The sequence below is a fragment of the Lissotriton vulgaris genome, chromosome 10, assembly GCF_964263255.1.
Source record: "Lissotriton vulgaris chromosome 10, aLisVul1.2, whole genome shotgun sequence".
In the NCBI taxonomy this organism is placed as follows: Eukaryota; Metazoa; Chordata; class Amphibia; order Caudata; family Salamandridae; genus Lissotriton; species Lissotriton vulgaris.
In genome coordinates, this window is record NC_141698.1 from 715,996,318 (window position 1) to 716,013,389 (window position 17,072).

At 44.9% G+C, this 17,072-nt stretch overlaps 1 protein-coding gene across 1 annotated transcript in view; it reads left to right on the forward strand.

The window, feature by feature from the left end:
• Positions 1-17,072, forward strand: part of KIF5B (kinesin family member 5B) — an 862,770-nt gene that overhangs the window by 464,272 nt on the left and 381,426 nt on the right. Inside the window, exon 16 of the mRNA XM_086941550.1 lies at positions 8,618-8,806. Coding sequence (XP_086797676.1) covers positions 8,618-8,806 — 189 coding nt within the window. The remainder of the gene's footprint in view (positions 1-8,617; positions 8,807-17,072) is intronic.

Genomic DNA, 17,072 nt, shown 5'->3' on the forward strand with positions numbered 1-17,072 from the left:
GGCGGGAGTGCCAATCTGCTATATGGTTGGAAGTCACGGGAGATGCTCCGCCGACGGAGATTTGGTTGGCCAGACAATATTCCCATAGGGACGGGCGAGATCCAACCGGGTTTTCGATCTCTTCCCCCCAGGTGATTGACCTAGCGTACCACCGCTACGTTTTCCATCTTGAGAAGGACTGAGCACTTCACTCTCTCCTTGGTCCAGCAACGGATGGTAATTGAGCCTGCCATCAACTCCAGGCAGTTGATGTGCAAAGAACGTTCGATGGACAACCATTTGCCGCTGGTGGCTCGCAAAGCCCTGTAATGGAGTGGGCCCGTGAAGATCGAATGTATGGACGAGGAGAGTAGACCCACAATCTGTGCCAATTGACGGAGCGAAACATGGGACTTGGAGATGGTTCTCCTGAGCTCGTGTCGGATCTTGGTCAGCTTCCACGAGGGAAGGCTGAGGGTTGCTTCGACCGAATTCGTGAAATACTGAAAATTCAATTGACTGGGATGGAACCAGAGCTGATTTTTCTTTGTTGATTACAAACCCTAAAGATTCTGGAAGGTGTATCGCTGTCTGCAGATGCGTGGACAAGTGGAGCAGGCATTGGACCATCAGTAGATTATCGTTGAGGTAGATCATGAGTCTTACCCCTTGGGACCAGAAATGTTCGATGACTGGTCTCATCATCTTGGTCAAACACCATTGAGCTGATGAGAGACCGAATGGAAGGGCAGTGAATTCGAACACCTGGGAACCGCAGGCGAACCATCCAGTCTGCCGCCTGAAGGAGATCCCGCAGGAGTTGAATACTCTCCATTTTGAAATGACGGTAGAGTAGCCAGGCTTTGAATTCTCTGAGGTTGATGACCAGGCACTGCCTGCCATCCCTCTAATCCACAAGGAAGAGATTGCTGATGAACCCCGTAGGTGAATCATAGATTTCACTATTGCCCCCATTCCATGACCGGCTGTCTATCTCCTGCTCAACGAACGCCATCTGCTCTGGGGAGAAGGTCAGTGGGGTGGGAAGGCGGTTTTACCGTGGCGTTCCGTAAAGTTCGATGTGGAAGCCTCCCACCGTCTGCATTACCCATGCATCCTAGGACAACTTTTCCCAACCCTGCTGAAAAAGGGCCACTCTACCACCAACTGAAATTGTCGGGTCTTGGAGTCTCATCTTGTTTATTGTTTAAATTGCCTCCTCTCTGGCCACCCCTGCCGCCGCGGCAGCGGGGATAGGACTTAGTCTGGTAGAAATTGGCAAACTTGCTGGGTTCCTGCCACTGGCCCTGACTTGAGTTGCCACCTATGGATGCTGGTGTAGAAGGACGGCCGCATGAGTACCCCCTACCTCGACCAGCTGCGGCAAAAACATGAGTAAATATCCTATTGATAGAAGATTGCGCTTTATCAGGGAATTAAAGGTGTTTACAAATTTTCCCAATTTTCTGATAAACACATCCCCAAACAGGTTACCGTAAGCCACTGTCCTCGTCTCCTATTTGGAAAGCTCCCCCAATTTGGGATCAATTTAATGAGAAGCGACCTTCGCTGCTCTGTAGAGATCGCGCAGTTTGCGTTCCCCAGGAAGATGATGGCCCTCTGAGCCCAGCTAGATAGCACCTCCGGGGAGATGAGCGAGCCGGAGGCTTTAGCATCCTCCACCATATCCATGATTTTAGCCAAAGGTCCTGCAATGTCCAGGAGCTTAACCTGGCACGACCGCCAGGACCTATCAATGCCCTTCTTGGGGTCGTGGACAAATTTGGCGGGGAAAGTGGCCATCTTGGGATCTATTTCTGGTGTGGGAGCCACTTTCCCCTCCAAAGAGGGCCATGGGAATTTAACCTTTCGACATCCCCTCACCTCTTCTAGGGGCTTGCTTAAGCAACTGGCCATGTAGGCCACAACCTTAATTGCCAGGCACATGTCCGCGGACCTTGGGTGTAGGAGATCGTCTAGGTCCAGCAAATCCCCCTGTGAAGAGGGGCCGACGCCCGCGGGTGGGTTTGTTCCAACCGGGGGGCTGGCGCCATGGTCTAGAACTATCCCCATCCAGTGTGATGGGAGTCATCCCCATCCCCTTGGTCCCCCTGTGGAGGTGTGCGTGGAACTACCTTGGAAGGATCTGTCGTCTGTGACTCTAGTATGGACTGGGCTTCTCGGAAAGCCTTCTTGAGGGGTGCGAAAGCATCAAGATCAACCCCAGGGTCATCAGAGCGCTTGCGTTTGTCTAGGCTCTGGGGCGGGCTTGGTTTTCGGGTAGCCAGTTGACCTGAAGATAGGGGGGCTGGAGTCCCGTTTGAATCTTCGCTCGTTGTGAGGGGTTTCTGGCACTGCGCCTAGAGTACCAGCAGTCTCTTCTCCAGGGAGGCTACTACTTCAGACACAACCATGAGGATTGACGCGTCCATTACCTCACAAAACTGGTCATCTATGGGGCAGTAGGTGATCTCCTCCTCCTCCGTATATTTCCCAGTCTCTTCGAGATACGTGGTACGTCGGGCTTCTAGAGAAGTCTACTAAGTATTTCTCCTGTCCTATAGTCTTTGTGTCCTGATTCTAACTCAGGGGACCCCGCCATTCCTTTGGCCAGAGAGGTGGTTTTCAATAGTTTCAAATAGGCAAATATTATTCTGACTCATAATGTGCATATTTCTTTGCAAATGTATTTTTGCCTTTGAACTCTTTTTGTCTCTTCATCCATATTTAACTTACTGGCAATGTGGGTGAGGGGGAACCACTCTTTGAATAACTGAGGGATATTAAAGGCAACTGTCAAATCTGGTGAAATGGGACGACCCCCTGTATGTTAAAGGGGTTAATAATGCCTGGGGTGTCCCTGAGTAGTGTTTGTCTTACCCCGTAGGGTGTTGTCCCTTTCGTGGGCTAAAAATAGAATGCTCGATCGAGCTTCAAAGCGCAATCCTTTCCCTGCATGAATCTGCCCCAGCCGGAGCACTTCACTGTAATTAGCCAGCGAAATAGATGTATTCCGGCTGCCGGTGGGTTGTTATGTTATGTTATATATGATTTGTAGCGGGCACAACTACTCTGGAGTATCCTGGCGCGGATGAACTGGGACCGAGAGAGCACAAATAGAATTAGATGGAGGGGTTGAAGAGATGAGTTATGAGAAGTTTCTTGAAGATGCGGAGGTCCTGAGTATGTCGCAAAAGGCCGGGAAGGCTGTCCCTTGCTCACTTTGCCACTGGATTCGAGCAAGCCGGGCTGAAGACGGCTGGAATGCCAGAAACCGGTCCTCGGAAGCTTGTTTCCGGTCCAGGGAAGACATGGCTTGGCAGTTCGGGCTGGACTGTTCCCATGAGGCACAGGGTCAGACTGATTTGCTATAGCCATGTCTGAACTGGGGTGGCAGAGTGGGCTAAAGAACGGTGATGGATTAAACCCAGATCTTTTGACTGGGTGTGAGTGTTTGATTGATTCAGATGCTCCGTCCATCACCCCCCCCCCCCCTTTTGTACCGCTTTTGGCTGCCATAAGTGTGGCAGGGTATGCTCAGGCGTGAGTCCCTTGCTCACTTTGCCACTGGATTCGAGCAAGCCGGGCTGAAGACGGCTGGAATGCCAGAAACCGGTCCTCAGAAGCTTGTTTCTGGTCCAGGGAAGACTTGGCTTGACAGTTCGGGCTGGACTGTTCCCATGAGGCACAGGGTCAGACTGATTTGCATATAGCCATCTCTGAACTGGGGTGGCAGAGTGGGCTAAAGAATGGTGATAGATTAAACCCAGATCTTTTGACTGGGTGTGAGTGTTTGATTGATTCAGATGCTCCGTCCATCACCACCCCCCTTTTATTCCATAGAATGGCCACCTTTACTGACCACGATTGGCCGCCCATCCTAGAGCGGCGTAACTGAGGAATGGCCAGTAGGTGAAGAGAGGAGGAGCGAAACGAGCGGCCAGGCCTGTATAAGACCACGCACTTCCTAATGTACAAAAGTCCAGAGTCATGCAGTGCTTTATGGGCCATGGGCAGGATTTTGAATTGGACCCGCTGGGCCACAGATAACTAATGAAGGTCACGTAGAAGTAGCCTCACACTGGATCATTTGGCGATGTTAAATAGGAGTCTGGTCACCTCATTTTGAATCAGTTGGAGTTTATTCATGAGATAGCCAGGGATGCCAATAAATAAGGCATTAGCATAATCAAGCCTGGAAAGGATAAGTGAACGAGCTACCATTTCCTTATCTTGCTGCGGTAACAAAGGGAAAAACTTCCTAGAAATCTTAAGAGTGCCGAAGCAGATACCAGTACGTTTTTTAATATGCTTCGCGAACCGAAGATCTTCCCCGAGCCATATCTCTAAGTTCTTGGCCGGGCTACCTGCTGACCGTGGTCATGGGAAGTCCAGTGGCCGCAAGGCCTCTCTAAACAGCGGGGGGAAATTGCCATACAGCAATATCTCCGATTTTTCTTCATTGCACTTGAGATGCGCCTTGGCCAGCCAAGTTAACACAGCAGATAAGAACCTCTGCGCATCCCCGGTGCACAATTCAGATCCTTTCCATTTAAATAGAAGCTGCGTATCATCGGCATATGCCATAATTTTGGCACCCAGCCCCTCTGCCAGGGCAATCAAAAGGGTCATATAGATATTAAAGAGTAGCGGGCTCAAAGTAGAGCCCTGCGGGACTCCAGTTGATAGCTTTCTGGCAGAAGAAGAGAAAGGAGGCAACCATACCTGTTGGGAGCACTTCTCCAAAAAGGATCTCAGCCAAGCTCACACCGCCCCAGAGATGCCGATGGAAGAGAGCCGATCAAGGAGAAGCTGGTGAGGTACCATATCGAAGGCGGCAGAGAGGTCCAATAAAATCAGAGCCTCTCTGCCGCCCCCGTCCAGGCACTCCCTAATTGCTTCAGCTACATCAACCAATGCCGTCTCCGTGCTGAAAGATGTTCTAAAACCAGACTGGGCTGGGTGGAGCGCCCCAGATGTTTTAACAAAAGCCTCAAGTTGACGGAATACCACCTTTTCACAAACTTTGGCCAGTGCCGGCAGTAAGGAGATAGGCCGATAGTTAGAAGGCAGCAAGGGATGAGCAGTTGCTTTTTTAAGAAGCGGGAGAAGTTTAGCCTGTTCCCATTGGGTGGGAACCTTTGCAGAGTAAAGTGAGCGGTTGATAATAGAAGTGACTTCAGGATAAACACTCCCAGCTACCCCCGCTAAAGCTCTAGCTGGACATGGGTCCGATGGATAGCCCGACTTTAGAGATTTGAGGATAGCAAGAATGTCTGAGTCTTCTGCTGGCAAGAACTGGGAAAATTGGGGGCGGGTAGAGATGTTAGACTGGAAAGCTGTAGGTGATGAGGTCGGCTGTTCCCTTACATCCGACCATAAGCTGTCTTGAATAGATTGAATTTTGCTGATAAAAAAAGGGAGAGCTCCTCACACCACTGAGGGGAGGATGGAAGAGGTTTTTGTTCCGCGCTGGGAGAAAAAAACTTCTTACGATTGAAAAAATCTCCTTACTAATATTATTAGCTTTTAAAATTCGCTCTGCGTAAAAATCACTTTTAGCTTTCTTGACAGCAGCATAATAAACCCTCTGAGCCGCACGAAGCACTGATTTAGCCGCTGGACAGTAGGCAGCACGCCACTGGTGTTCCAGTTTCTTACAGCCCAATTTTAGCTCTTTTAGGTACGTAGAGAACCATGGATTCGAGGGGGACAATCTATGATGACAAATAGCTGAGAGTTTGGAGGAGGATTCAACCCCCTGACCAATCCAGGTGTTAAAACAGTCCACTGCTTCCAAGTTCACCTGCAGGAACCAGAGGGGTGTTAAGCAAGGCTGGAATGTTAATCCTCCACCTAGCGGGCACGTGGGACGAAGGTAGGGTGGAAGAGGGAGACCCCATATCCCAGGAGAACCTAACAAAACCATGATCAGACCATGTCACTGGGAGGTGGTCCCAGATATGCAAATCAAAATTCGAGCAAACTAAAGCAATCAAATGGCCGCCCGTATGAGTTAGTCCCTCCACCCACTGGGCCAGTTGCATGAGGTCAAGTAGATCCAGCAGAGCAGCTGAGTCCGAAACCTCTGGAGTGAATATTAAAATCACCCAAGAAAAGAAATTTAGAAAAGCGCAACACACGCGGGTCAAAGATATCTCCTAGAGTCTCCAGGAACGCTCCAGGAGGGCCAGGCGGCCGGTACAACAATATACCCCCCAGAATAAAGTGGGGTGACATGGTGAAAGTGAAGTCCAGCGCCTTCCCCTCCGTCAGTTCTCTGACGGTAGAACAGGTGAAGGCCCAGGCCTCCCGGAATATCACTGCCGTTCCTCCCCCACGCCCCGTTGTGCGGTCTGCGCAAGCTATGTGAAACCCTCTGGGAATGGCAAGTTCAATTACCGGCGCACATGAGTCACCTAACCAAGATTCAGTGTTAAACAGAGAGTCATGTTTATTATCTAAAATAAGCTCGTGGATATTAAGAGCATATTTAACCATTGAACGAGCATTGATGAGGCCAGCAAAAATCTTGTGTCCCTTATCAACTAAACTGCCCCCACCAAGTAGTATGATGTCAAAACAAAAGTTACGGGTGGGGCACCTGCTGGCGAGGTTAAGCAGCATGGGGTTGGGGATGCGCTGCATGTGTTTTCTTCAGTGCAGGCCCTCTAGCAGTTGGAAGACTGCACGCGCTCAAGCGAGCCTAGAATGATGGCTGCCTCGTAGGAGCTTATAAGCTACCGCAGCGCTGACAATTAGCACTAGTACTACCAAATGAAACGTGCTAGTCTGTTAAAATTGAGCACAAAGGTACTGTCATAACAAATAAGGAATCCAAAATGTACTTGCCTTTATTGCTGCTGGAGCAGCGAAGAAAGAGGAAGATAGGTTACACAGCATATTATAATAGAGACTGTGTTGTGATTGGATGGACTTTCTTTGTTTCTCTCGTCATGGGAAATGTAGTTTTTTTTTACTTATCAAATTCTTGAAATGGCTTCTGGAGTATTGACATGTGATTAAAGTCAATACGGTCCCCTCTCATTTGGCCCCCTTCTCTTGGCCCTTCTCCTGTTCCCTCCTCCTCAGTTAAAACACTAGGCATAAAACTTAACTCTCAACTCACCCTTCACTCCCAGGTTAGCTCTGTGGTATGCTCTTCTTTCCTTTCACTGCGCACTATATGCAGGGTGTCTCGTTTCTTCACTTTCTCTGCTCTTAAACTTATCATCCTGGCCATGGTGGTATCCCGCCTGGACTATGGCAACGCCCTGTATGCCGGTATCCCTGCATACAGTCTGCGTCGCCTACAACAGATTCAAAACCAGGCGGCCCGCCTGGCCTTCAAACTCCGAAAATTCCACCACTCTACCCCACTTCTGAAATCTCTACACTGGCTCCCCGTGCGAGCCAGAATCCAATTCAAGCTTGCATCCATCACTTTCCGGGCCCGACTTGGCCTGGCACCAGCGTTCATCTCCTCTGAGATCGTCTCATATGTTCCCACCAGGGAACTCCGTTCGTCTTCCCAGTCCCTCCTCACCATCCCACGCTACCGGAGAAAGAAGTGGGGAGGCTCTAAATTTGCCACCCTTGCCCCTACCCTCTGGAACTCCCTTCCCCTTGAACTCCGCACCATCACCCTCTACCCACAATTCCGTAAACAACTCAAGACCTATTTATTCACGAAATCTTTCGAATAACAATCCTCCTGTTCTCCCAGCTCTTTAACCTTGGATCCTGTTAGTAATAGCGCCAAGAAACCGCTGGTATACGTGCGCTCTATAAGAAATTTCAAATTCAAAGTACAGCCTATTACTCGTATCCGAGACCTGACATAGAATTGTATACATTTGACACATTTTTAAAACTCAGCGACACTGCTGGGGGCATTCCCAATACTCTGTTGTGTTATGGGAATAGATATGACCTTAATTGAAACACACAGCAGTGGAGACCCAACAACATTAGGAAGGGGTGACCTGTTTTTGTTGGGTCAGTTGCTTTGTAATTACCATGCAAAAATAAAATAATTGTAAACCTCAAAATAGAAAACATACATGTATATGGGCAATGCATGGGTAAAACATAGACTGAAAGGGCTTCATAATTAGGTATATAAGAAGAATTGTCATTTTAATTTTTTTTAAAACACGGTGTCTTTAATTAAGAGAGAAGGATAAATGGGATTAAATATACATTGTTTAAATTAAAGTTAATATAAAATAAAGAATTCAGTGACTAAGCTCAGAATCCCTGAAAAGATTATCTAAGAAACTCTGTATCAACTGCTGGAATAATCATCTGAGGTTAATTTTGAAATGATTAATGAACACAAAATATGTATGAAACTTTACGAAGGACTACAGACCAATTTGGTTCAGGTTTGAGTTCATGTTTTTCCGCTAAATTAATGAATTTAATTGATCCTGGAGTAATGTCACACCAATGCCTTGTACAGTGGAACTTCAAACACATCGCTAGTTGGCAAACACTTTAGGGATTTCAAATTAATGCTTGTTAGCATAATTTCTTTACCAATCTATGTTTTAGGAGTAGCTTGAAAGAGAGAAGGATAACTTTGGTAGTGTTGAAGTACTTGTGTATTAATTTCTCTCCATTTACCTTCACTCAGCAGCCTGAAGGGACCGGTTTAATAGATGAAGAGTTTACGGTTGCAAGACTGTATATTAGCAAAATGAAGTCGGAAGTCAAAACCATGGTGAAACGCTGCAAACAGTTGGAGAGCACCCAAACTGAAAGTAACAAAAAGATGGATGAGAATGAAACAGAACTGGCAGCATGCCAGCTTCTTATCTCACAGGTAACACCTATCTTAATAGTTACAATGTTGTGTGTCTACAAGCAGCACTCCTACTCACTATTTGAATTGTTGTTTTCATCAGTCCCATTTCACTACATTAAAAGTAGATTGTGTTATAAATGTGATCCTTTATCAGATCGAGCTTGTCTTTAAAGCCCCCCTAACCCATTTACCATTTGTATTGCGATTAGTTAGTCATACATTATTTTCTGCATAATACTACTGGTACTTATGTATGGTGTCATTAAATCTTGTTCAATGTTTTTTATGCTGTTTTGTTGACATTTTAAATTTTTATGTCTGTGATATTTCAGTTTTAGGAATATATTTTCAGTTGAGATTTGCCTGGAAGTTAAGAGAACAACACAATAGTCTTGCTGAGTAACCTAGCCATGAGGTCTTCCTAGACATCGCCAGATGAGCGAGGACATCTGCTGTCCAGTATAATCTCTTCCAGATTCTACACACATGCATGTGCTTCTAGTGGGGGGAGTTGGACCGAGAATATGTAAACTTGACTTAAAAAGGGGGCTCCACTTCACTCAGAATTAACAGTTTAGAGTATCATACTGTTGGTACATGCTGTCAGAACCAGTGTTCATGTTTTATTTTCTAACCAGTTTTGTTGATGATCTTAGTTTGATGACCTTTCTTATCTTTTAAGATAAATACATCTTTCTAAATTAAAGCTTTAAAGTAAATCATCAGACAGATCTCGGGAAAGGGCACCATTAATTTAAAACAAAACCTTTACTGAACCCTAAAAAAATTTTTTTTTACTCCTCAGCCTGTAATATTGTGAACCACTTATGACCTGTGCTTTGGCAATAGTGCAGGCTCAAACCCGCCATCCATAAGACTTCATATACACTTGTGCACTTTTCAATATTTATACCATGTTGTCTTTTATGCCTCTGACGTCTCGCATATAAAGAAAGCTACATCCTTCGTTCGTAAGCCCTCGGCAAGACGGTTGGTGGAGTGTATTCATCTTTCTTAATTGCTGAAGACTCCTGCTGCCCTTATGTGATTGTCCTACATTAAGCACTCGTGCAGTTGGTCCTTGTCAGTGTGCCACGGGGATGAGGAACTGCATTCCCCAGCTGCCCCAACCCAGAGGAGGGCTGCAACATTCGCCAGAGGCGCCGGAGCGCCATATAATTAATAAAGGCATCTTGCAGCGTGGGACGTGCCCGGTCAAAGAGTGGGCCCATCTGCGCCCGTCCACGGGCAGACGAAGCTGGGCCACCCCCCTTGGCTACATTCCCCTGATATAGGCGGTAGGTGTGCCAACTTAATGAAATTCGATCACTCATTTCCACTAGAGATGGTAAAAAGGAAAAATTTGGGGAATAAGGTGGGCTCCCCTAAGAGACCCCACAAGAGACTGCAAGGCACCACCCTCGATTCCTTTTTGGTGCATGCCGCAATGGTACTAGACATTGAAATTACATTTGCAGAACGTCATTGGATAAGGGAGATAATAATATACTCCTTGCAGTCACTAATTACTGTAATGATCTCGTAATTGCACAAAATGTAATCACTCAGCCGGTCGAAATTGCCATTGGGGACTCTATAATTGTTCCAACCTCTCCTAATCTATCCTCATTAACTGCAGGCGGGCCTCCAATTAACAGGAAGAAGAAAACCATGGCCTCAAATCAAATGGCAAGCACTAGATCAAAGAAGACAACAATTGTGCAACAAATTTGGGGGGGGGGTCAATTTATCCTCGTTGTCCTGCACAGAAAAGACTGACCTCTACCCTGGACACTATAGTCAGGAAACTAGAGTCTATACTGATCACTAGTCTCTCACCTCTATTGGATAGACTTGGTAATTTGGAGGATTCTGTGTTAAAGCTACAAAACTCAACAGATCGTTTTAGAGTGAACGATAGCATAGTGAGGTGTGCACCGCGGAGCTGTAGCACAATTGAAGGTGAAGGCGAAGTCGATCGATTTAATATACAGATTCTTAAGCAATGTTGTGGTTCCTTCCATGCCCCTGGCTATTACTCGCAAAAGCAACCATGATATAAAGGTGGGAATGGTTGGGGAAGAAGGACTAACAAAAGGCTGCTCCATTAGAGTTGATGACCCTAATAAAATGAGATGCTAGGGTACAGTGGACTGGATCCAACAAAGACGTAATGGAAGTGATGCAATGCCAGATTTAAGGGAATCCCTAGAAGTAGACAATAGAACAAAAGTTTACAACTTGAACTTCCACCTGGGTGCTGTCCTTATGTGGGAATTTTAACTCATGTTCCCCACCTACCCGCTAAAATGAATGAGTCCATGGGTCAATTGAAAAATAGTCTGCCACTGGTTATCACGCAATACTGATTTTACAATCTCTAGCTATCACGATATTCTATTTGCTAGATGAGTGGGTTGGCCCTTCTAGAAAAGATACAGGGTGATTCTATTGTGCTCAATTGCAAATTCCCTGATCTTGCTGAAAACTTATTACATGTTGTGATAAGTTAAGTTGTGCAGGTTCAGGTCATGGGATCAGCATTATGCCCCTGAGACAATTCTATAGACCTCATATTTATGCTTGCGCAACTGCTGTTGACAGCGGTTGCTCAACCCAGGATACGCACTGGGGCCACCAGACCTATGGAATAGCAACTTGCAGTAGGTTACAGTCTCTCTCTGATCTTGACAGTTTGGATTGACTCTTGAATGGCATTTATGAAGAATGGCATTTATGAATGTAAAAAGAAGCCACCTAAAGAACCAATAACTCTTCTACAATAAGTCCTAATAGAACTAATATTCAAACTAACCTGCTAATTCTTTAAGCTCAACGTCCAGTCCAACCTGAGCCAGGCCTTTACCCAGGAGGGGAAATTTTAACAGAGGTCCCTATAACTCAGAAGTTCACAAGTCCTGAACAACTATGTAGTGATCGCGTGGGATGTAGTAGTGTTAAGGTCAAAACTGTTTGATTCCAACTGGGCCAACCTAGTAGATCGGTGTCACATATGCCTGTTTCAGGAAACGTGGGTGACTGAACCAGTCTTTAGGATGGGGTACACTAATTATAATGTCCAAGCTAGACTATTGCCATCGTCCGGCTGGAGATTACTTATTTGGGTCGAGTCCGGTTTGGCCTATAAAGTCCGCAGGTTAAACATGGAGTCAGCTGATATATTAGGACTTGACGTCATAATCCTAAAAGGGGATTTCATACTAAGATTAATAAACGAATACAATTGCTTCAGCAATCAAAACCAGGAGGTTGCCACATTATCATCTTTGATTAATTTTCTAGAGAATTCGGAGAGAGGGTATTACCTTATTGGAACAGGAGACATTAATGTAACCTATAAACCAGTGGACTATGTACAAGAGTAAGAGTTAGCAAGAGGTATAAACAAACTGCAGATACCTTTCCTTAAGAGATGCACAAAGGTGAGGCGACAAGTATTGTCTTTCACCCTAACCTATGGAGTCTGTGCTTGTAATGAGCGGACGCCACCAGATCTGATCGCTTCCTTTACCTTCAAAAGGTCGAACACACAAAGCTGGATCGATTTATATAATGGTCGATCTAGATTGACATCCCTTATCTGATAAACCGTGCTGATAGAGTGGCCTTGCCTTTAGTCACTGCAAATAATTACAGATTAGATGGAGCCACGTAGTAACAGATGAGAAGTCTTTAGTGGATATATATTCTGAGGTAATCTCAACTCTCCTTATTTTGAGAGACCTTGATTGTTTTCCCATTTTCTTAAGACCATCAAGAGCTACTTCTGTAGACATTCGCGAAGCATCTGTTAGACGGAAAGACATACCCTGGTACAGTGATGACTGTTAACAGGCTAGATCCGCATTAGTCACTGCAGTGAAGAATGGAAAAGCACTGTCATAGCTGAGAGAAGAAGGGCCTACAGCAAGATGCAGTTCGAGGCCAAGAAAAGATGGGAGGAAGAGAATTGGCGCCTCCTTGTTGAGGCATCTAGAATAAAAGATTGTACGTTATTCTGGCATTTATTGGCCAAAGGAACAGTGCATGTGGTGACTTTTTTACTCTACAGCATCTGGGAACAGCATGTTATGCAATTGTATTCAAGAGAGGAAAGGGAAACAGACATTGAGATTATTAAGGATGGGACAAATCAATCCAGTGAAATAGAAGTAGGTGAAGTAGTTAGTGTCGCATGGGAAGAAACGGTTTCTGCCATTGGCAGCTGTAGGAAGCTGACTCTGTATATGCTATAACTAACCACACAAAAGGAATGAGGGGTAAGAGGAATCCGTCCCACTCTGACCTTCTACACAAATATCTCAAACGCAAACTGGAGGAGGGACTCAAGATATATTAGCTGTTTAGCAAGTGTGGGGGAAACACAGGAGTGTTAAAACTGCCTCCACGCACAGAAAGCTGTGTCATGCTTCATCATAGGGCTGCTAACCCCTCCCTGTGCAGACCAACGCAGGAGGTAGAGCAATAGGGAGGTGGAAGACAATACAACACAAAGTGACAATGATATGGGATCACAAGTGCGGAAAGGTGCAGATATAGTTATTAAAACTGGTACCAGGGAGTCCCTATTATAGTTGGTTACCCTGACCAGAGTAATATGGTCCTAACTCGAGTGCTCCCAGAATTGGCTTTCTAGAAATAATAATACAACTTGTGTTAAACTAAATATCTTTTTGGAGAGGTTAAAGTTGTTGTGACAGTGTATTAATCCAAGGGATGTACTCACATAGGAGTACCGAAACATGAGCAACTGAATAAATTATTGGATGAATTAGGCTAAGGATCCACAAGTCAACTGGCACCCAGGTTCCACTGTTAGTTTTTATTTTTTAGTGTTGATGATTATACATTTTTATACCATGTAAATTTTATACAATTGATTTTTATGTCCACGTTTTTATCATTGTATGAAGTATTTTTATAAGGAATATTGTTATGTATATTTAATGTGAATTATCACAAAATAGAATACATATATGTATATGGGCAAGGCATGGGTAAAACATAGACTGAATGGACTTGATAATTAGGTATATAGAGGAATCGTCGTTTACATTTTGGAAACACAGGCTGTCTTAAGAGAGAAGGATAAATGGGGTTAATTATATTTTGATTAAATTAAAGTTAATATAAAAAATCATTGACTAAGCTCAGAATCTTTTTTCTTAGAGCAGTGTTGCGACCTTCCCCCAACCTCCCCCCCCCCCCCAACCCTTAACCAAATTTCTGAGCAGTGTTGCTTTTCAACATGTGATGCTGGTTCCCTAGATTTAAGATTTGACTTATGATTTTGATTTGGTCACGCACATGTCATTACGTGACCTGAACACGCCAAATAGGTTCAGGATGTTTTGAATTAGATTGATTATAAAAACACAAAATTTGTACAGGTAGGCTAAAGCTCAACATGTGACTTCTGAGTGAAAACAGTCTGTTTTGGCCAGCAAGGGGTAATAACTGTATGAGTTTGTACCCAAGAAGTGGGAAATAGATGGGCACAGTAATTTTCAGATTTGAGTGGGATAAGAGGGGGCTGGTTTCAAACGACTCAATAGCTGTAGATTTATTGGGGGTTATAAGCCACCTCATTGAGCAATAACCTGGAATAAAAGAAGTGGCCTGTTTAGGACCTTGCTGTTCCTTGGCTGGGTGAAGAGAATAGGGCAATGCTTGAAGGAGAAGTGACAAAAGATTAACTTGGTGAGTACCTATTGCAGATGCAGTTGGGTAAGGTGGTGGCCTGGATGGTTTCCCACATGAACTATGTAGGAAGTTTACTAAGCATACAATTACATTTGTGGAAGCAACAGGAGAAGGTTTTCAGACAGGTGAATATGATTAGTGGATGTCTACAATAGTTGTCATCCCTAAAAAAGGGAAATTGAGGGAGGAATCTCGTTCTTCACACAATATCCAGCTTCCTAATATTGAAACCAAGAATCTTGCAAACCTTCTAGTGATTGAAAGGTCGGCTCACCTGAATCACTCTGTTTTATACCCAGCTTAGCCCAAAGTAATCATATAATTTGTTGCAGCAATGTCTTTAAACTCTTTCCTTGGAGCCACTGGCCTCTTGGGTCAGAAGAGACCTAGTCAGTGGATTCCTATGTTGTGGAAACTGGAAGGACACAATACCTAATTGGCACAGACAGTAGTCTTCTGTATGTGATGGACCTGAATAACACCAAAGGGAGTAAAGGTAAATTGGTCAAAGGCAGTGCTCTTTCCAATGAATAACTGGAAATTGAACCTGTATGTTAATTGCCCCCTTATTGTAGCTGGTTCGAAATTTAAATACTTAGTAGATGGTTATTCAAGACGGAAATTGTCCCTTATCCAGTATTGGGGTTTCCTTTCATAGATTCTCATGCCTGAATCTTTCTCTGCCGCCGAGGCGGGAGTCCCATGGTAAAATACAAAAGCAGTGCCTAAGTAAATAATAGTAGTAGGCTAAAAGACTAAATGCCTATAACTTAGTAGCCTATCTACATCATTATACGAAAAGAAATACAAAATAGTTCCAATCAGCTACCAGCACCCTCTAGAACCTTCCCTGCAGAGGCAGTTCTCCTCAGATTTTCACTGCACGTCGTGTGGAAGAAAGGCTCCCTGAGTGCCTACTCAATTCTTCACTTCTTTTCTTCAGAATGTCTGACAAAAAGGCTCTTTTTAGACCTTCTAGGACCTGTGCGAAGAAGAGGATCCATTTGGATGACAAGCATAAAGATTGTATCTACTGCCTACATCCTAAGCATGTTGTTAAGGATTGTAGAATTTGCCGGACCTTCCCTTCTAAGACTCTTAGGGACAGGGAGGCGAGGCTTTTTTTATGGTTGAAATCTTCCTTGGCTGAGGAGGATGACAAGGCCTCGACGTCTAGCAAAAGGGCTAGAACGCATGACAGCTCTTCCAGTGAGGGAGGAAAACTTCATAAGGCTTGTCATAAAGTTTCTGACTACTCACAGAGGTCACCAAAATGTTCCTCTGGGTCAACGAGGTTTCGCTCGCAGGCATTTAAAAGACCTTCAACCTCTAAAACCGTGAGTAAAGTCCAGGTTAAAACTCTTACACTGGTTTCCTCTGATACAGTTTCTCTACTAAGTCTAAGAAGCCTGTTTTGAAAGATTAGTCGACGAAGAGTTCATCTTCTAAGGCTCAGTCAATGACCGCGTCAACGTCGAGCTTATCGACGAAGGTTCCATCGACGACGAAGGTAATTCTATCTTTAAAGTCGACCGTGTCGTCTATGTCGTCTGTCTGTTCTGTCGACGAAACCTTCAGTGACCCTGTTGACGTCGAGCCCGTTGACGACAATTCCATCTAAGACGAGCCCATCAACGCAGAGCCCGTCGATGACAGTCCTGCCGACTGGATCATCGTCGATGGGCTCTTCAACGGGACTGTCGTCTGGATCATCAACGGGACTGTCGTCAGTCCCGTCGACGAAGAGCCCGTCGAAGAAGAGTTTATCGAAGAAGATTCCCCCACTTTCTCAAACACCTACATCTTCTACTCATTTTCAACCAAAGACCTACCGTAGACAGGATTCTACTATTTTGAGGAACAAGGGAACCCACTAGGTACGCAAGGACCAGGGGTATAAGTATTACCAATCCACAACAGTCTTTGACAATTAACTGTACAAACTTTAAATAATTATAGGCCACAATCTGCGCTATAATGAATAAGGTGACCAGCCGGACCCTATAATTTAATAGATAGAAAAAATAAAGAGCAAATTCAAAAGGGCACATATACAGTGGGACACAGTCCTGTATCCAAAACATACAACAAGGCAAGTCAAAACAGTATTTACAGGGTGGGGTGTTTCTCAGGCAATTTTACAATTAGTGAGATGCTAGTGTACTGGGAAAAATCAGCCTAGCTATACTCATGTAGTGAAAACACAATTACGTCACACAATGGAGAACTATTGTTTAAACTACATCAACTGTTGACGGCGTTTCGATCCTGTTATTAATGAAGGATCATCATCAGGACAACCAATGTATTGCCTGAATATGCAAGCCTGTAAGGAATTTAGGGAAACAAAAAGACACAAGGGACATTTGTTAAAAATCTCACCTCGACCTCCAGTACATAGCATAAAGGATTCTAACGCCATGCCTTAAGGTGTTGAATTACCATACGTACGTGCCATTGCCATGTCTTGTGACATTCATCCAGTCAATTCATGGTTGTGACAAGTGGGTGAAGCATTCAGGGGTGCATTGAGTCAGAACATGTGAGTGCCGCAGTGGAT